The sequence below is a fragment of the Oryza sativa genome, chromosome 2, assembly GCF_034140825.1.
Source record: "Oryza sativa Japonica Group chromosome 2, ASM3414082v1".
Taxonomy (NCBI): Eukaryota; Viridiplantae; Streptophyta; class Magnoliopsida; order Poales; family Poaceae; genus Oryza; species Oryza sativa.
Window position 1 is genome coordinate 2,713,287 of NC_089036.1, and position 21,930 is coordinate 2,735,216.

General features: G+C 42.1%; 2 protein-coding genes across 2 annotated transcripts; both read left to right on the top strand.

The window, feature by feature from the left end:
- The first annotated feature begins 7,005 nt into the window (after positions 1–7,005).
- LOC112937846 (60 kDa jasmonate-induced protein) lies at positions 7,006–7,674 on the top strand. The gene has a single exon (XM_026022840.1). It carries the CDS (start codon positions 7,006–7,008, stop codon positions 7,672–7,674), a length of 669 nt encoding a protein of 222 aa, XP_025878625.1.
- Positions 7,675–16,850: 9,176 nt separating this feature from the next.
- LOC4328303 (uncharacterized) lies at positions 16,851–19,936 on the top strand. Its single transcript, XM_015768692.3, has 4 exons — positions 16,851–16,955; positions 17,040–17,102; positions 18,027–18,839; positions 19,201–19,936. The coding sequence occupies exons 3-4, from the start codon at positions 18,349–18,351 to the stop codon at positions 19,403–19,405; spliced, it is 696 nt and encodes a 231-aa protein (XP_015624178.1). The 5' UTR covers positions 16,851–16,955; positions 17,040–17,102; positions 18,027–18,348; the 3' UTR covers positions 19,406–19,936.
- Positions 19,937–21,930: the final 1,994 nt, after the last annotated feature.

The window sequence follows — 21,930 nt, forward strand, 5'->3', positions numbered from 1 at the left end:
ACAAACCCCTTACACGTCCAGAGTGTTCAGCCGTCCCCAACGCCGCAGTAAGCTGATCTCGCTCCCTCCGTGGGACGAACTGTCCTGATCTTTCTTTCTCGACTATCTGCTGCAAATTAGTAGTCACTTCTTCTATGTCTGGAGTCTCGAATAGTATGTCTCCCTCATCCGAGACTTGACCTGTGCTGCGCGCCCAAACCCAGTTCTTGCTACGTTCAACCATGGGGTCTACCAGCAGGGGCTTACCGGCCGCGGCAAATCTTTGCTCGATCTCCCGCCATTGATCGACGTGACCAGCGTATCCGCTCGACCCCAATCTATGGGGATATCTGTTCTTCTTCGCGAGCTCGGACATTTTTTTCCTCAAAGCCAATGCTTCAGCTGTTGTACGATCCGCAACAAACGTGTCCCAGTCAGCCTGCGATATATGTCCATAATCCGTAAACGGTGGGAGATTCTTCTGAACATAATCCCGATTTAGATCGGACTTCCACTGTCGCCATCGATCTCCCATCTTTTTAAGTGCGTAATCTCTCCCCCTGACCTCTGATCCAGGAGGGAACACAAAATACTTCTGCAACTCATTCCAGAGAAGTGTCTTGATGTTGTCGTCCACTGTTTCCCACAACTTGACATTAATGGGACAACGCGTCCTGACTAGAGTGCCACAGGCGTTGCTGAACTTGGACCGCACTATCGGTGGCTCGATGGGCTTCCCATCCTGATCGAGAGCAATCACGTTGTAAGTTTCCTTGGGTAATTTATTCTTGCTTCTCTCACCACGTCTTTTTTTCCCACTCCCGCCTGCACTTGTAGATGTCTCCGTACGTTCAGGTGCAGACGTAGCGGTGTCCATCTCAACTTCTTGCTCTGTCCTGTTCCTCCCGGCTTTACGTTTCGAGCGGCGTCGGACTACCATCTGCACAGAATAGGTAACTCTATACACCATTAGGTTCATGTCACATCATAGTTAGGGAATAATACATGGCTAACGATTTTCAACACTTACGGCCTGTTCGATAGGTATGTAGTCCGGATCATCATCGCGGGGGGCGACTTGTGTTATTTCCATTGGAAACGGGTCACTTGGTGTGCGCCACGTTTCTTCACTAGAAGCGTCTGGCTGCTTATTGCTACCGGAATTTTGAGGAGCGTTACCTTCTTGAGGCGCTATTGGTGTGTTCGATGGAACCTTTTCGTTCGACATCTTCCAACTTGACGTAAAAAAATTTGACATAAGTCCCAATTTTACGTAAGTCCCAATTTAACGCAATTTCACATAAGTCTCAATTTGACATAAGTCCCAATTTAACATAAGTCCCAATTATACATAAATCTCAATTTAACATAAGTCCCAATTATACATAAATCTCAAATTAACATAGGTCACAATTTAACTTATTTTCACATAAGTCCCAATAACTTAATTTCACATAAGTCCCAATTTAACATAGGTCCCAATTTAGCATAAGTCACAATTAAACAGAAATCTCCATTTGACATAGGTGCCAATTTAACATAAGTCTCAATTATACATAAATCTCAGTTTAACAAAAATCCCAATTATACATAAATCCCAATATAACATAAGTCTCAACTTAAACATAAGTCACAATTTAACATAGGTGCCAATTTAACAAAAGTCCCAATTATACATAAATCTCAATTTAACAAAGGTCCCAATTATACATAAATCCCAATTTAACATAAGTCCCAATTTAAACATAAGTCCCAATTTAAACATAAATCTCCATTTAACAATCCACAATTAAACCTTCTCAAAATTAAACAATCCACAATTGCACATATCACAATCCACGATGCACAATTAAACAATCCACAATCCACAATTGCACATTTCACATTTCTTTTTTTAAAAGTAAATGTTACCGAGCGACGGCGGGGACGACCTGGCGGCGGCGACGACCTGGCGGCGGCGATGGCAACGGCGAGGGGGGAGAGGTCCGTGCGGCGGCGACGGCGACGGCGAGGGGGGAGAGGTCCTGGCAGTGGCGTCGGCGACGGCGAGGGGCGGGGCGACTTCGGGGAGGAGCCGGCGGTAGCGGGGACGACTTGGCGGCGGGGACGACCTGGCGGCGGCGATGGCAACGGCGAGGGGGGAGAGTTCCGTGCGGTGGCGACGGCGACCTGGCGGCGGCGACGGCAACGGCGAGGGGGGAGAGGTCCTGGCGGCGGCGACGGCAACGGCGAGGGGGGAGAGGTCCTGACGGCGGCGGCGTGGGGCGGGGCGACTTTGGGGAGGAGCCGGCGGTGGCGGGGACGACGGCGACGGCGACTTGGGAAATTTTGGCAGCCTGGCGGCTAGGGTTTCGCGGGAGCCGGGACTTAGAAAATTTTGGCTCCCCGCGCTCCCTATATATAGGCGCAGATCATCGCATGCGGGCGGCTTAAGGGACCGCATGGAAAAATATCTTTCCATGCGGTCGACATAAGCCGGCCGCATGCGAAAAAGATCTTTCCATGCGGGCTGTTAAGCCGGCCGCATGCGAAAAAGATCTTTCCATGCGGGCTGTTAAGCCGGCCGCATGCGAAAAAGATCTTTCCATGCGGGCTGTTAAGCCAGCCGCATAGAAAGATCTTTTTACCAAAAAAACTCATATTTTTTTTTCTCTAAGTAAACTGTCCATATATATTTTTTTCCCAATATTTCGCCACAATTATACATTCCAAATGTTTTTGGCACTAAGAAAACTCATGAAAATTGCTCAAAACTCGTAATCAAATGTTACATGCTAATGATTACAACATAAGGGGGACCTAAATTCATGCACGTACATTTGCTAATGATTACAACATAAGGGGGACCTAAATTCATGCACGTACATTTGGAATACAATGAGAACTAAAGGTTACGAAATAACTATGACTTAATAACCTTGGCAACACCATCTGCTCGAACGTACGACATATTTGCTTCATCGATTGTTCTCTCAACCTTCTTAATTCGCATAGGAAGATCAGTAAACAATGGTACATCATCGAACTGGTTGTAATCATTGGGGTCTTCGATGTTGTCGATGCCGACGATCTGTTGCTTTCCGGATATGACAATAGTTTTTCTTTCATCTGAAGGGTCCTTCACATAAAACACTTGAGCCACACGCTCTGCTAAAACCCATGGATCATCCTTGTGGCCTGTTTTACTGTGATCGACTATCGTTAGCCCGTAGTCATCAACGGAAACCCCTATTGTGTCTTTAACCCATTCACAACGGAGCACAGGGATCTGGATGTTTAGGCCATAGTCCAGTTCCCATATTTCTTGAATGGTCCCATAATACGACCTCTTTTCTCCACTCGTGTCAATCGCTTCGACACGGATCCCACTGTTTTGTGTGGTGCTTTTCATGTCCTTCGTAGTCGTACTCAAGGTAAATCCATTGATGTCGTAACCTTGCCATGAATTGACAATACTTGAAGGCCCACATGCCAATCTTTGTAAAGTAAGTTCCTCCACAGAATCACCAACTGGCAGGTTTAGATCTTTCAACCACAGAGGAAAGCGACGCTTGTGCTCTCTTGATATCCAATCATTGGACCGCCCTGGGAAGCAGGCTTTGATTTCTTCTAGGTGTCGCTCAATGAATGGCTCAACGATAGCGAGCTGTTGAAGAACGCTGTTGTGTGCCGCGGACACCTTTTTGTAATCATTATCGAAGAACTGCTTCCTACCAACAGTACCCCTTCCAGACAATCTACCTTCATGTCGATGAACAGGAATGCCAATGGCATTAGCATCCTTTATGTAGTCCATACAACACTCGACTGCCTCTTCAGTTGTGTATCCCTCTATCATTGATCCTTCCGGGTGAGCGCGATTGCGTACATAGCCTTTGAGGATCGACATGTAACGCTCATAGGCCCACATCTGATGTAAGTATAATGGACCAAGTTCAATAATCTGAGGGACGATGTGAACGATCAAATGCTCCATCATATCTAAAAATGATGGTGGGAAATACATCTCAAGCTGGCATACAGTCTCGACGGCAAATGTCTGAAGCGGACCTAATTCCAAAGGATCAAATACTTTCTGCGAAATTCGATTGAAAAAGTAGCACAACTTTGTTATAACCACCTTTGTATGGACTGGTTTGACTGCCCTTATAGCAATTGGTAGGAACACCGTTAGCAACCTATGACAGTCATGCGCATTGTATCCCGAAATGGACAAATCCTTCATTGATACTAGCTTCCTGATGTTCGATGCGAAACCAGTAGGCACTCTAACCCCTTGTAAACATTTACAGAAGGCTTTTTTCTCATCAAGTGTCAACGAGTAACAAGCAGGAGGAATCTCGGTCTTCCCATTTGGCAGCACTACTAGGTGAAGGTCATGCCGTATGGACAAATCTACAAGGTCGTTACGTGACTTCAATCCATCCTTCGTTTTACTCGGGATGTCCAGCAATGTGCCAACGGTGCTATCAAACACGTTCTTCTCGAGGTGCATAACATCAATTGCATGTCGAATCTCTAGGTCCTTCCAGTAATCTAAGTATTTAAAGAAAATTGAGTGCTTCTTGAAAGGCGACGCAGTATCGTTGTCACCATCAGCTTTCTTCCTCTTTACTGTCTTCTTCTTTCCCTTTCCATATACAACCTTAATCTTCTTTGTTATCTCATACACGTATGTACCACCTCTTGCTACTGGGGCAGTGTCATTCTCCACTGTATTATCGAACAATCTAGCCATCTTACGGTACCTATGTCTTTGTGGTAGGAACCGTCGATGTCGCATGTACACTGTCTTCAAAGACGACGTCAGGTATTTGTATGAAGTTTTCTCCAGACATATCAGACATCCAGTCTTCCCTTTAATCTGCCCAGATAATGAAAAGTTTGCAGGTAGGTCATTGATGGTAACGAATATGATCGCACGTAGATTGAAGTGCTCCCGCTTAAACTCATCCCATAGTCGTAACCCCTCTTTCCAAAGCTCCTCCATGTCCTCCATCAAAGGCTCAAGGAAAACATCTATGTCGATTCCAGGTTGGTTTGGACCTTGTATGAGGATAGTGAGTAGAATGTACTTTCGTTTCTGACATATCCATGTTGGAAGATTATACATTGTGAGAAGGACTGGCCATGTGCTGTGCGAGCTGCTTAAGTCACCAAACGGGTTCATTCCATCAGTGCTCAACGCAAACCTTACATTCCTAGGATCCTTAGCAAATTCTGGGTGTTTTGCATCAAATGTCTTCCACTGGCGAGCGTCGGCGGGATGTCGAATCATACCATCTATTTTCCGGCTCTCTTGATGCCATCTCATCAACTCAGCATCAGTCGGGTTTGAGTACAGACGCTTCAAGCGGTCCTTAATTGGTAGGTACCACATCACCATTGAAGGAATCTTCCCGCGCTTACCCTTATCAGAATCTGGATCGGTACACTCTGAATCTACGGGCCCATTCCCCGTTTTATACCGACTTGTGCCACACGTTGGGCAACATTCCAATTCCGCATATTCTTTACGGTATAATATGCAGTGATTCTTACAAGCATGAATCTTTTCTACACCAAGAGATAAAGGACATATGAGTTTCTTCGCTTGATACGTGTTCGATGGTACAAAGTTAGGCTTAGGAAGCAACACACGCAACAAACTCATCAGATCATTAAAACTTGTGTCCGACCATCCATGTTTAGCCTTCAATCTCAGAAGTTCAAGCACTGAACGCAAGACTGTGAAATCCTTATCACATCCCTTCGTTTCATCGTAAAGAAGATCCTTCGATGCCTTCTCTAATGCTTGCCAATTCTCCAATCCTCGTGACCTGCCCGCTAGCACCTCTGGTTCAACATGGCGTAGCATATCCTCTAAATCAAAACCACCATCGAAATCATCACTATCGGTGGAAACATCGACAACCATTCTTTCACGCGACATGTCTTCGATTATAAAATTCTCTGCCTCATTCATCTCGAAACTTAACTCTTCATCGTCATCTTCCGGATTGGCGAATTCCCCGTGATAGGTCCAAACCTTGTAGTTGGCGGTGAATCCGTACTCCATTATGTGACCCAATATTTCACCAGGATCTACCAACAATTTCTGATTCTTGCAATGACGGCACGGACAAAAGATCTTTGTCATATTCTCCCTCAAAGCATGCTCCTTAGCCTGATCAATAAATTTAGATGCTTCCTTAATAAATATCGGCTGCGTTCTCCGTATCTCATACATCCATGACGACCGATCCATCTAATTATATAAAGGCAAAAAAGTTACAGATAAAAAAATAGACCGCAGGTATTTCATACAAAAGTTTAAATGCATTTGTCTCCCAAAAAAAATACAACAATACATGTAACGTACAATTGATTACATGCAAAATTTGCCCATCAAAACATATATTTTGAAGCTAGATTTTGCAAAAAATAGTTAGAACAAACCTTGTCAAAATATTAAAAAAACTCCACTTTCCACCAACGAAATATAACAAAAATGGAGCCAAATGAAGCAGGATAGAGAGTTCTTCACCTTTCGTATAGAGTTCAAGTAAAAATTTCGAGTTGAAAACCTCCCCCCTAATTGGTGCTTGCTTTAGGAGAAAGAAAGCTTCGTTTTCAAATGGTCAAGCTCGGGCCTGGAGGAGCATATATGGCCGATCATCGCATGCGGTCCCTTAAGCCAGCCGCATGCGAAGATCCATTATCGCATGCGGCTGCTTAGGACAGCCGCATGCGATAATGGGCCTATTTTCGCATGCGGCCGTCTTAAGGAGCCGCATGCCCTAATACATGCGGCCCCTTAAGACGGTCGCATGCGAAAATAGACCTATTATCTCATGCGGCTGTCTTAACCAACCGCATGCGATAATGGATCTTCGCATGCGGCTAATCAACCCGCCCCCGGGGGGGCGGTTTTTGCAGGTGCCGCCACAAGCGGCCCGCATGGAACCTACCGACCCCCTCGTACACCAACCCCCTCGTACAGAAAAACGATTTTTGTAGTAGTGACCGTACGACCCAACCGATGTGATGGGGAGAAACGTTCTCGGGAGGAGGCGTCCCGCGTTCATCAGCGTGCCATGGAGATGGGTCATGGTGGATGTCGTCGCCCCCAGGGACGCCGGATCACATGTAGAGATGATGAGGACGACATTAGCAATTGCCGATGACGATCTATACATTCTTGGTTTCGCTAATCGCACCGGCCATTGGCACGTCATGAAAGATTTTGGAGGTTTACCAGAACCACTCACGAAGCTAACGATTGAACATAGCTATGGCGACCTGGTTGGTAGTTTCCAGAATCTCCACACAGTTCCTCTGGGAAGGGAGTCCGCCGTACAAGCCGTCAGAACACTTGCAAACTACAACAGCGCCATGGCCGAAGCACAACTCAAACTGCCGATTGCCAAGTTTGCGATCATGATATCTGAAGCCCTGCGGTTCCCTTTCATCAGGAATACGTTCAGTACAAATTGGGAGAGCGAGACCTTCATGAAGCCGGACCATGTGAAATACGTGGTTTATTGGGGACGGCTCTCTAAGGCCCTAGTGTGGTGGAAGCAAAGTGGAAATAATTGGTGGCCACGTCCAGACAGCGACCTTGGTGAAGACTTTGAATACATTAATGTCAAAACGTCACAGGATGCTGTGAAGCTAGTTGATTTGCTGATTCGCCCAGCTTCAAGGTACTCCTAGTTTTTTTTAGTTTAATGTATGTATAATTTCAATATAGATAGAAAATAGTAGATTTTGTGCACATTAGTGCACACGCTAGGAATCTCTACCATCTATGTGTTCCTTTATTATATAAGTGCGTGTTATATATATATTAAAATGTGATGAGTACGGTTCATAATAAAGTTCTCAATCTTTTTCTCTCCAATGATTAGAATGTGTAACATTCTCCCTTTGTTGATTTTTTTAATAGACTAGCAGAAAATACCTGTGCGTTGCAACGGAAAAAAACTTAAATAAAAATAAACAATTAGGGTTTAATTTTCACGGTCGACGCCCTTTAAGAAAATATATTCTTCTGTAGACATGCAAGGTATAACATATTCAAAATAGTTTATTTCTTGAACGTAAACCACAACGTCAATTATAATTTATGAAAAAAGGCCTAACTTTTCCTTGTTGATTAAATGTAAATTACCGAAACGCATCCCGACCAAGCAAACTATACTACCTTGTTTATTTTTTATGTTTTTCCTCTACCGATACGTTTCAGTGCATGCGAGCAAGGATAAAAGGAGAGAGAGAGAGATAGAGAGATTGAACTTTTATACTACTATACTAGCTGGGCGCCTGTGAGTTGCGACGGAAAAAAATCTCTATGAAATTTTTAAACAATTTTATACGATCTGCAAAGTATCCACACAATGGATCATTCAATGGCTGCAAGCTTTTCGCCTGTTTTGAACATACTCTTCATCTGACTGCAGCGAATTATCAGCAGACAGTTGAGTTCAAAAGGAAAATTAAAATTCTTTCTGTATTGGACTAAAAAAAACTTGATATATTTATTACTTTTTGAAAAACTTTTTGAGATACTACATTGATTAATCAGAATAGAACGTGATATATTTATTACTTCCTCTGTCCCATGTCCCATAATAAGTTAAACTTTCCTATGTCTTGTTATGTCATATCCAGTACGAAAAGTCAAATGGCATATTTGCAAAACAAGTAATTTGTGAATAAAACGTTTATATACGTGTTCTTAGTGATATGAAAACAAATACAGAAAAATAATGATGAAAAAACCCTCTAAAATCAGCTTTAAATTTAAGGGCTAAAATTTAAATTTTGGCTAATAATTATGCATAAGCGAAAAGATAAGACCCTAGATAAACTTATTTTGGGACGGAAGTAGTACTATCCTTCTGGATAATGTATAGTGAAAGAACTTAATTAAAAGTGCCGGAGGTGTTGTCAGTAGTCAGCACATACCTTATTTCCAAAACAAGAGATCAGTCTTGTTATTCTGTTGCAATGAAAAATAATAGCGTACAACACACGAAAATCCTAAATGATTAACAGAAACAGACGATTAAATAGGGCTCTAAGTGTAAAGCAATATCATGATTATCTTTTACAAGTCATGCAATTTCATATTAGCAAATCTATTTTATACCCCCATAGAATAAGTATTCTACATCTTCTCTCATGGGCAAACCGCAATTCCCCCACCCTTCCTAGAGCCCAATCCTTCCTCCCACCTCGATCAAAGGGCAGTCAAAGCATCCTCCCGCCGGTCAGACCCCAGTCAAACCTGCTTGTATGCTTCCCCACGTCTACCTATTTGATGTCCTCGTCTCACAGGAATTGTGTTGTACCAAGACGATCATACTATAGTAACAAGATTGCTTTCTCGCAGTAACAATATTATAACGTTGTCAAAATATAGTGATGACGGATGTAGTTTTATAAAGCTCTTTTTTTTAAAAGCAATATGGTGAAAACGGTTCAAAAATATAATATGTGATATGAGATATATGATCGTTTAAAGATTAGAATTTCAAATAATCCACTTGTATTTAGTTTGCTACTGTGTATCATGTGTGTGCAAAGTGAAGTATTTTTAGCACTTTGTCATTGTTACGGATAAGGCATACCTTCTATCCTACGACTAATGAAATATGCGGATACGACATACCGTCGTATGTATGGTATACTTCTATATACGATAAGGAAATTAACAGGAGATAATGAAAATTATCCTCACGGGGGCAAGTGAATAACAGAATTCTACTCGGAGAGAATTGGGTTTATATTATATCGTTTTCTCCTAGTTCTACTTGGAGACCAAGGTGATTCACGGTATAAAAAGGCATACCCTGTGAGGGGTCCAGATCACCGAATCTTATGGCCAACACTACCACCATAGTCTTCAAGCCGGAGGATGCAAAGCCTACTCGCTGGGAGATCTCGTCGAATCATCTCGACAAGGATCTCGTCAGTAACATCGGGATCATCTATTCTCATTCTACTATGTGGTTTTCCATATCAATCACATATAAACTGGATTAGGGCTATTACCTTACGAGGGGTCTGAACCAGTATAATCTTTGTCTTCTTGTTTGCTTGATATCGTATTGTGTATATCCTCGTACCAACATACCCCAATACTCCCATCCGGTCTACGGGTATCACATGTCGACACATTTTATGTCAGCTTGCGGCCATGCACCTCTCTAACTAAAGCAATAGTATTACAACGGTACTACCATAAGATTGGGATTATTAAAATCTAGCTCTACACATTCTGTAGTACTATAGAAATACCATTACTACTACATGTTCTATGTTACTACAATTTCCACAGGATGTTACTGTCAACAGTGCAGTAGGGGAGGGAGCCGCCCTTGCCCATCGCCTCCCCTCCCGTCAGAAAGGAGGGCGCCGCCGCCAGCCACCGTCGAGCCGTCCCGTGGCCCCATGGCGAGGGAGAGGAGGTGAGGGGTAAACAGGTGTCGCCGCCCGCGGAAGGAGATCCGCCGATGCTGAGGAGCAGCTTGCCGGCCGCTGCTCCCTAGCCCACCCGTACCGTTGCTCGCGGGTAGAGGGAGAAGGAGAGATGAGGCGGAGAGGATAAGGGAAAGAGAGAGAGAGAGAGAGGGGGGAGGGAGAGGGGTAATGAAAGGGGGAGATAGAGGGGGTGTGGTTCAGCTCAGTCAGCTCTAAAGTCAGTTTTTTTAATAGGCATCATTTTTTTAATAAAATTGGCACCTATAATATTGTTTGAGGCATGACACGAGGGCCTTCGGCCAGATCTGCCCAAACAATCCAACCCGTGAGGAATCAAGTCAAGACCAAGAGGTTTGACTGGGCGAAGCCACATGGCGAACTGTATGGCGAAGATTAAATGACTGAGTCTAAGCTCAACAAAGCATATCGGTCGCGGGCGAAGGCCATGACTGAAGTCCATGGCGAAGCCCCTAGGCAAAGCGTGAAGGCTTCGCCTGAAGAAGCCGCACGGCCCACGGAGGCCTTTCGACATAGCTGGGCCGACCTAGCTAGCCCATTTGGAGCCCATAAATGTAAAGGACACTGTGTGCCCTCACTAATGTCCCTATCATAAGGGTATCCATATAAATTCCCCTGTACAACCTAAACCCTAGAAGGTGTAAGCCTGTATTAAGACTGTAAATAGCCCCCTAGGACCATATAATGGGGGATCCAAAAAATTTTACCAATTAATACAATCGTTTTTACTTTCCAACTACCTGATGAGTGAACCACGTCAAAGCGGTTGTCAATCGACAACAAATATAAATATAGATTTTTTTTAATTTTTAATTTTTTATTAAAAGTTTTACAAAAATAATTTTCTATTTGAAAAATTGACAAAACTAACCTCCCGCTGTGTCAGGCCACTCGGGCTATATACTGAATAAGATACTAAACATGACAGCGTGAAATATTTAGTTGGATGGGGTCTCAAATAAAAATCCAAATGATAGGTAATTAATAACGGTAACCATCCAACCTCATCGCTGCCCTGAAATGTCGAATATCAAACTCAATATAAAACCCAAAGCGCCGAGTAATGAATATAAGAAATCTTCGAAAGAAACAGCTTGCCAGTCAACTTCACTAGTACAGATCCTTCCATCTGTGGTGGCCTCTAACAAGCTTGGAAATAGCGGGCCGTCACAAGAAAGTCATCTCAATCAGGCCGAAAAAGTGCTCGATTAAGATATGGTCGCACAGACATGTTAGATGGGCATAAAACTTAGGCCCGTCACGGATGACACCTATCAGTGAGGGACCGTAGTTTAGGCCCGATTGAGATAACATTCCATATCTCAAACGGGCCTCAAGTTGGGGCTCGTCACAGATGACCATCATCCGTGACGGGCATTAACTATAGATCGTCACATATAAGGGTCCTCTGTGATGGGCTATAGTTTAGGCCCGATTGAGATGAGTGTCATCCGTAACGGACTCTAGTTGAGGCCCGATTGAAATAACAACTAGGCCCGTCACAGATGACTCATCAGTGACGGGCTATATACTAATGCCCGATTGAGATGACTTAATCTCTATCGGGCATTAACTAAAGCCCGTCACCAATGAGTATTTTTCCATTTTTCATATGAAATGTTTATATTTGTAAGTTGAACTATAGCAAAATAATTAATTGCAGTATAATAATTCATTTTATGAGTCAAAATAATTTTACGGGTAGTAAATGATTTCAAATGGAAAAATTATCAACAACAAAGTTGTATAACTTATCAAGATTTACAACTTTTAGTTTGGTCATTTTTCTATATAACATTTTTTGAACAGTTTGAATTTGAATTTGAAAATATGACAACTTCAAACAATATTTTCAAATACTAAATGATTTCAACTGAAAAAGTCATCAACAACAAAATTGTATATCTCATCAATATCTATAACTTTTAGTTTGGTCATTTTTCTATATAACATTTTTTGAATAGTTTGAATTTGAATTTGAAAATATGACAACTTCAAATAATATTTTCAAATAATAAATGATTTCAACTGAAAAAGTCATCAACAACAAAATTGTATAACTCATCAAGATCTAAAACTTTTATTTTTGTCATTTCTTCATCCGATAAAGTGTTAGTAACATTGTTCACAGTTTTTACATATATGTGTTATGGTTTATAAAACCAGATAAGAGATATGTCAATTTTGTGAACAATGTTATTATCACTTTGTCAGATGAAGAAATGACCGTTTTACATCTTGATGAGTTATTCAACTTTGTTGTTGATAACTTTTTCAGTTGAAATCATTTAGTATTTGAAAATATTGTTTGAAATTGTCATATTTTCAAATTCAAATTCAAACTATTCAAAAAATATTATATAGAAAAATAACCAAAATAAAAGTTATAGATCTTGATGAGTTATACAACTTTGTTGTCGATGACTTTTTCAGTTGAAGTCGTTCACTAACAAAAAATTCTATTTGAATTTCTCAAACCTTGAATTTCAAATTTCAAATTGTTCAAATAGAGTTAGATGGAAAAATAATCAAAATAAAAATTTTGCATCTCGATGAGTTCTACAACTTTGGTTCTGGTGACTTTTCCATTTGAAATCATTTATTAATCCCAATTTTTGTTCGAAGTTGTCAAATTTTGAAAATTCAAAATTTGAATCGTCCAAATGAACTTATTTGTACAAAGGACCGATACAATAGTTGTAGATCTCGATGAGTTGTACAATTTTATTGTTTGTGATTTTTGCATTTGACACACAAAAATCAGCCTAAAAATAAATTTAAAGTTCTCATTTATTGAAAATAAAAAATACCACATAAATTAAATATAAACATTTCATATGGAAAATGGAAAAATAATCATCGGTGACGGGCATTATTTGAAACTAAAGAAACGGTTGTCATCAGGTTACCACAAATGTATGATCAAATATGTGTTGGGATGCAATGTACTTCTCTCTCATTCTGCTGAGCTTGCATGTATGTCCATTGACAAATTCAGACAAACAGCTAACAAACTGTTGTTTTACGCTCTATCCATACTATAATATAATGTGTGCATACAATTAAATATTCAAATTTTAAAATGATCAATAATTAGTATAATATAAATTCAATTTTATTTACCGAAAATAATATCAATGAATTGAAATTTAAATTTACTTTCATATGGTTATAAGTTTTTCCTACAAATTTTATACTATATGAGAAATTATAGTCCAAAGATTAGTTTTGAAGACCATATCGGGTTTAACCATGCCTTATATTATAGGATGGATGTAGGAAGTACAAAATGTGATGGGAACATGGAAAAGATGACTTTCCTGAATTTATATTGCGGCAACCAAGGCAACATACATGACCAATGGGGGCCTTCGGGGGTTCTCAGATCACAAATTAGATCCCAAAGAGCAAAAAAGAGCAGGGGTGGCTAATGGGCGGGTGACCGCTCCAGGCGATCACCCCCTATCCCCCCTATACGCTACTCTCTCCCTTCTTCTCTTCCTACTACACCATAAATTTTAAAAAAAATAAAAAAAACAAAGTTGGAAAAAATTATGTATAGAAAATACTATATATAAAAAATATTTGAATTTAAATTCAAATTTGAAACAGGTATATAAACTTTGGGTTTATAAACTTTGTGTCTCTAAACTTTAGGTGTATAAACTTTAGATGTGTAAACTTGAGGTATACAAACTTTAGGTGCATAAATTTACTGAAATAGGAAAGTAATGCGGTGCCAAAAAAGGAACCCACATGGAGGAGGGGGGGATCGGCCCTGATCGCCCCGGGCAATCGCTCGCCCAGTAGCACAACCGAAAAAGAGCCATCCCTCAAACCACTGACAATGAGCCCAAAATTTTGATGAATTGACCATTTTATAAAACTTATTTTAAAAATAACACATGTCAAAAACTAATTTCATAAATAAGCCGTGACAACAGCGGGTCATGCAGGTACCCAAGGAGAGGTCTTCGGGCCATGCGGCATAGGGTGGACCACAAGCTCTAGGCCCACGTGGCTATCTTGTAAATAAAGAAAGAGAGATTCCCGGGATAAGATGGGAGATAGCAGTATAGGGAGTCCATGGAAGTAATTGGTCGTTTGGGGATCACAAAACTCTGGGAGTTGAGAAAATTGGTTTGGTTTGGAAAACATGCTTTAAGGCCAACTCTGGGAGTTGTGAAAACTTGAAAATAAAATTTGTCACTTCTCAGCCCTGACCGAGCTGAGACTTGTGTCACTTTGGTTATAGAAAGCACACACTTAGATTGTTTAAAAATTGAAAACAAAATCGTTTTCAAAATAAACAGTCTTTCCTTGAAGCTTGCAAGAGTGACATAAGTACCCCTGGCTTGCTGAGTATGTAAGTGCTCACCCTTGCTCTCTACATAGTTTGCCAGCTTTGAAGTGAAGTTGAAGTGAAGTGAAGTGAATATTAGGGTTTTGTTCTGGTTCCTAGCAGTTGCCTATGGTATTGGAAGTTAGTTCATCGGTTCCCATTGGCTATGCTGTTGTTGTTGTTTCCGCGTCGCCGGTTTCATTGTCGGGCTTCTCTTGGGAGTTGCAACTTAAGTCAAGTTAAATAAGTCATCTATTTAATTTAAAGATTGCAATGATTCATAATTGTCAATGTGAGTACCAACGCTATGTTATGGGACTAGTGCCGATATCGCAGTCTCGTAGGAGGTGGTTCCCGTCATTTTTCCTACGACATGCTCCTATAAGGTGTCGTTGTATGGTGATGCCAGATTAAGGCGTGACAAAATACTATGCACACGCAGGGCTTTTAAACAACAATTTAGTGAGATCATAGATCTGCCATTGATTTTTCATTTCTTTGAGCGTGTGTAGGGGCGCATTCGCAGGTGTGTGACATGTGTGTCTACAATGTAATCAAAAAATCAAAGTCGCCCTAGTTAAGGGAGGCTAAACGAACTTTCCTCGGAAAAAAAAAGAACGGAGGGGTTTTAGCCGGAATAAGTTCACTTTATGACCCTCAAATGTGATCGAAATCTAATCCGTGACCCTAAACTACAAAACCAGATATCTCGACCCTCAAACTCCTAAAACTGGTGCAATTTGACTCCCTCGGCGGTTTTGAGGGTGGCTTTGCTGACGTGGCACCACGTGGTGCCTACGTGGCGATATTGACCAAGTCTTCATTCCACGTAGCGTTGATGTGGCACCTACGTGGCGGTAGAAATTAAAAATATGCGTGGGACCCATTAGTCATTCACACGAAAAGAAATGTGGGCCCACAGACATGTGGGTCCCACATGTCAGTCCTCCTTCCTCCTCCCTCTCTCCTTTCTCTCTCTTTCTCTCCCCTTCTTCCCTTTGGCCGGTGGCACGCGGCGACAAGCAAGTTTCGGCCGACAGCAGGCGGCGAGAGCGAGCGACGGCGGCGTGCAAGTAAGTCCCGGAGCGGCGGCGGCGCGCAAGTGAGGGGAGCGGCACGCCGTGGCGGAGCACGAGGAGGCGGCGTGAGAAGGCCGAGCGAGGAGGTCGAGTGAGGAGGCGGCGAAGGAAGCCGAGCGGAGAAGGCCACGGTGGAGCGCGAGGAGGCGGCGAAGGAGGCCAGTCGAGCCTCCGGTATCCGCCCCCGGCCCCATCCCTCACGCCGATGGCGGTGGCGCAGCTGCTGCTGGGCGAGGACGGGAGGGGGTACGACCTCGGGGACACCGCCCACGCGTCTCCAGTCCCCATCCACTTGGGAAGCCTTCCTCTTCTCCTCCTCCGGCTGTGGCTCCGCGCCCCTGCCCCCTCACCCGCTCCTGCTCCTCCAGCTCCGCGTCCGCGCGCTCCTCTTCGACAAGGCCTCCGCCGCGCTCCTCCCCCGTGGCGCCTCCCCAGCGGGCCTCAACTCTGTCAACGCCAACTGTGAGCCCCAACTCTTGCATGCCACCGTGCGCCACCGGCCGAAGGGAAGAAGGGGAGAGAGGGAGGAGGAAGAAGGATGACTGACATGTTGCCCCACATGTCAGTAGGCCCATATTTCTTTTTGTGCGAATGACTAATGGGTCCCACATATATTTTTTAATTCTACCGCCACGTAGGTGCCACGTCAATGCCACGTGGAACGAAGACTCGGTCAATATCGCCACGTAGCACCACGTCAGCAAAACCACCCCTAAAACTGTCGAGGGAGTCAAATTGCACCGGTTTTAGGAGTTTGGGGGGGTCGAAATATCCGGTTTTGTAGTTTAGGGCCTATGGAGGGACTTTTTTTTTTTTGTGAGAGGGACCACCTAAACAACCCCTTAGATTTCGATTTGAGGGTCATAAAGTGAACTTATTCCGGTTTTAGCCTGATAAGGCGGCCACGGCCCACGAACTAGTCGAGTCCCCGTAATATAAGCAGAGGCCCTCCGCTCAATCCCCTCATCACCTGCCGCTGCCGCTGAAGCGAATCGCCGCCGCCGTCCTCGAATCGTCGACCCGGTTCGTCTTCCTCCCCGCGCGCGCGATCCATCTATTACAGCCTCGAGGTGAGATAAAATTCCGTTTGTCCTCCTGTTCTAAGGTTGCATGCGCGTTCTCATTGGCTCCAATGGGGATTTTCTTTTCTTCAGTAAATTTCTTGATGTTTGGGGGCGGCCTGGGCCTGCGCGTGCTCCGATGGGGATTTTTTTTAGGTAAACATGCTGATGTTCGCGTAAACTAGGTTTGTGTGTTACCCTAGCGCGTGGTGGTTGGTTGCTTGCAATGCGATTGATTAGGTTTTGCGTAATGGGTTCGATCGGATGGGTTGTGGGGTTGGGCGACCAGAAGATTTATGAGTAGTAGCGTCAGATCAGTTTTAGACAATTAATTGGTTGCATCTTTTCTCTTGATAGTCCGCCTGTTCTACACTTGTGCTACCTGTAGGTAGAGATTGTTAATTTCTCATATATAGCACCATGTGCTGATCCTTAATTTTGTTGGTAATTTGTATATGTAAAATTGTTAAATTTTTCAAACTCTTTTCTGCTCGCTCCAGGCTGTCGATTAATCTCCTGGCTATTTACTTGAGTGTTGCTGCCTATACCAAAGAGCAGTCCATTAGCGCGTGATTAATTAAGTATTAACTTTTTTTAAAAAAATAGATTAATTATATTTTTTAAGCAACTTTCATATATAAACTTTTTGCAAAAAACACTACGTTTTGCAATTTGAAAAGCGTGCGCGCGGAAAACGAGAGAGGTTAGGGAGAGGCAATTAATTATATTTTTTAAGCAACTTTCATATATAAACTTTTTGCAAAAAACACTCCGTTTTGCAATTTGAAAAGCGTGCGCGCGGAAAATGAGAGAGGTTAGGGAGAGGCACAAACGAACACAGATTGTGAACTCAGGCACTTTGGGGTTGATAACTTTGTACTGTAGCAGTACAATGTTTTGTCTATTAAGAACTAAAGGATGGGCCCATAACTAAGATGGGAGGGTGTATAGAGTTATCTGTATATTATTGGTTAAATTAGCATGTAACGTTCTACATATTGGTTTAGTATATGTAAAACCTTTTGCTCTGCTTCAGCTTATTTGTGCTCTGCTTATTGATATCTTTATGTTAACACACAGATATATCCATCTTGCGCTGCCATTGCTTCCAATCAGAGACCGGATTGATCAATGAACAATATGGAGGCGGCACTACCTGAGGACTTGCTGGCCAACGTCCTTGGCCGCCTCCCACCGTGCAGCCTCGCCGTGTCACGCTGTGTCCGCAAGGACTGGCGTGCCCTCATCGACAACCGACGCCTCCTTCGTGCTGACCTCCTCCCTCTCCGCCTCGACGCTTTCTTCTTCAAGGGCCAGATCCTCACGTCTCACCCCTACTTCTTCTCGTCACGCTCTACGGCACGCCGGATCGGTGGCCGCCTCGACTTCCTCGACACCTTCAATGACGAAGATCTACAGATCATGGATCACTGCAATGGCCTGCTCCTGTTCTTCGAGCGGCTCGCCAACCCTGCCACTCGCCAATGGATGCACCTGCCTACCTTCCCGATGTCGCCATGCGTCACGCTGGGCTTGCGCACGGGCTTCTGCCTCGTATGATCCCATGGTATCGCCGCACCACTTTGAGGTGTTTTGTGTCCCTTTGGTTCCCGAAAACATCTTCTATAGAAGCAGCGATAATTTGGACCCCGACAGCAACAGCAGCGTTGATCAGGAGTCATTAGAATGGCCGTTGTCATCGCGGTGCACAACACACGTCTTCTCGTCGAGGAAATGGAGGTGGGAGGAGAGGTCATTTGTCCGCCAACAAGGAGTGGAGCCTGCCAATGAGACCATTGCCGACCTACAATTTCATCCCCAGCAATTCCAACGCCGTGCCTTATATTTGAAGGGAGAAATTTATGTGCAATGCAAGAACAATTCTCTTATGAGGTAAGTGAATAAATCTGTGAGCTTTTTTAATGGTACTAGTAAAAACACTTAGAACTTCAATGATAGAAGGGTTTGTGAACATAATAAATGTTAAAAAAAATCATTTAGGACAAAATATAGTTGGTTCATGAAACAAACTGATGTTGCTGGTGGGTCCTGTAATTATGGACACCTTCACAGCTTGCTACCTAGCACAGAGAGCCAGTCTCCAAGCCAGAAATATAAAACTGAAAAAGAAATACTCGCTCCTTGTATGCATGATTTTACTGAGAAATATAAAACTGAAAAAGAAATACTCGCTCCTTGTATGCATGATTTTACTAACATGCTTTCTTGTTAATGGCTCAACCTCAATTTGCAGAATAACCCTGTCAAATGATAAGTACCAAATGATCAAATCGCCAGTAGAGAGCAAAATTGATGATGGCAACGGCGTCCTTCAGTTGGGAAAATCAGAGAAAGGAGTCTACTTTGTGTTGCTTATGAAGATAATAATTTCCCCCAATTTCAAGTTTGGTTGCTCAATAAATCTTCATCATGTGGTGGTCAGGTTGAGTGGGCGTTGAAGGCTAACATCAGCCTTGAAGCAATTATGGATAATTTTCCTCTTAACACTGACAATAGTTTCAGCAGACCATGGATCCTAAACTATGTGACCGAAGAAGCAATACGAAGGGCACAGGAGGAGGAGGAGGAACTTGAATGGGACTTTGAAAATGGTATCATCCTTGAAACCAAAGATAAGGCGGAAGCACACCATCTTAATAATATTTATTTTATAGGGTTTCATCCTTACAAAGAGATTGCCTTCTTTTGGGTCTCATCATCAAGAGTGATATCCTATCATTTGAATACCTCAAAGGTTCAAGAGTTGGGCATCTTATTCCATTTACCCGGTATAGCGCAGTCATTTCTATACACACCGTGCTGGATGGAACTATTTGAAAATAACAATTAGCTGCTAGCTAGTAGTTACTTTATCAAAGTTAGCACGTATTCATACACATTTAAATAAATATGTTCCCTTTTAATATATATATGTATGAACGATTGTTTAATTTAATAATTCATTCCTAGCTCCTTGCGTTGATAATAATTAGAGTGATGCGTGTCTCCTATTTTATTAGGGTTAAATTGATCCGTGCTATTACAAATGTGCTCTGTTACTGTCACTGTCGTGTTTCGTCGACGGGTCGAGTGGTGATAGATTATACTCTTGTTTTTTTTAAAGTAGATGATGCATCGGAACATGTAAGACACGTTAATGATGGGGCTGTATTTTTTACCATTCGTCCTGTTTTAAAAAGTATATAAATATTATTTATTTTATTGTGACATGTTTTACAATTAAATAAACTTTAAGTGTGACTTATGTTCGCAATTAACACTATTTTTTCAACTAAGATATGATTAAACGTTATTTTAAAAGTCAACTGTACTAAAAAATGGAATTAGTATATATTGAGTAAATTGTACTGCACTTGGCCTACGCATCTACTTCCTCTGTTTCATAATATAAAACTTTCTAGTATTACCCATATTTATATAGATGTTAATGAATCAAGATATGAAGGGATATATAATTATATGCTTCAAACCACTCTTTAATTAAGCTATGTTTTACTTTGAGCTGCCAAAACGCTCCTTAATTACGTGCGACCAAGATAACAACAGCATAATGTTTTAACGAGACGTCAGGCTTGTTCACTTGATAGACAAAATCAATCTTACTAACATTTGGTAATACCGAATTTTAGTTTTTTTTTGTGTGTTATAAATTTTTGGTAGCATTAGATATGTTTAGTCCGAAACCTTTCTAAAATAAATTTGGTGGTGTTTTTTAGAGGAAACTTGTAAGTTCTGTTTTTTAATGGAACTTCATTCCAACCATCACAACCTAGAAAAATTGGACAACTTCACTCTGCAATTGGTTCACTGACATAAAGGTTTCTTTCAGTAAGGTCATTCCAGTTGTTTGTTCAGTGGTTGGTTGCTCTAGAACAACGACGTGCTTCATTAAAAATGAATGCAATCCATTCAGTCGCTTTACTGCAGCCGATCTCCTGTATCAAGAATCAAGAGTCAAGACACTTTTGTTTCATAGTAGTAGCTCATCCATTCCTGCCTTACTTCTGATATCGGCCTTGGCTTTTTTTGCCTGTTTAGTTCCCACTCAGAAACTTTTGACCCTGTCAAATCGAATGTTTGGACACATGTATAGAGTATTAAATATAAAAAAATAATTACACAGATTGCGTGTAAATTGCGAGACGAATCTTTTAAGCCTAATTGCTCCATGATTTGATAATGTGGTGCTACAATAAATATTTGCTAATGACAGATTAATTAGGCTTAATAAATTCGTCTCGTAGTTTACAGGCGGAATATGTAATTTGTTTTGTTATTAGTCTATGTTTAATACTTTAAATGTATGTTCGTATATTTGATGTGACACGCTAAAACTTTGCATCTCTAGTTCTAAACACACAGCCTTTTGGCACTTCTTCTTTTCCTTCTTTGAGCTGTTTATTTAGCAGTTCAGACTTCAGAGTTCAGAGGTCTGCAGGCTGCAGCTGCAGTAAGGCTAAATGGCTGGGGCTTCAGAGTGAGTATGGCTGAGGCTTTTCCTGACAATCAAAATGAAGAGTTATTAGTGCACGATTAATTGAGTAATGATTAATCTCTATCTCTACTATTATAAAAGTTAAAAATATTTTCGCTAAAATTTTCGTACGTCGTACGTATTTAAGTTGATTCTGTCACCCGTATAACTCTAAAATAACTATTATACACCCTCTTCCCCGCCTAACGGCCTAACCCCTCCCCCTCCCTCTCCCGGTCCAACCCAACCCAACTTACCTGTGTTTTCTGAATGCGCGAAACAGAAGGAGCTGAATTAACCTACATGACCTGATTTTTGCCTGAATTCTGCTCTTTTCTTAGACATGTTCTTTGGTATTTTTATGCACCCTGTTTTATTTTTTTCCACACCCTCTATGAAGAACCTTGTTGTATCAGTACTGTACGTACTGTACGTATATGATGCAGTAGTAACTATTGTTAAACAGGAGAAAAATGAAATGTACCGGCC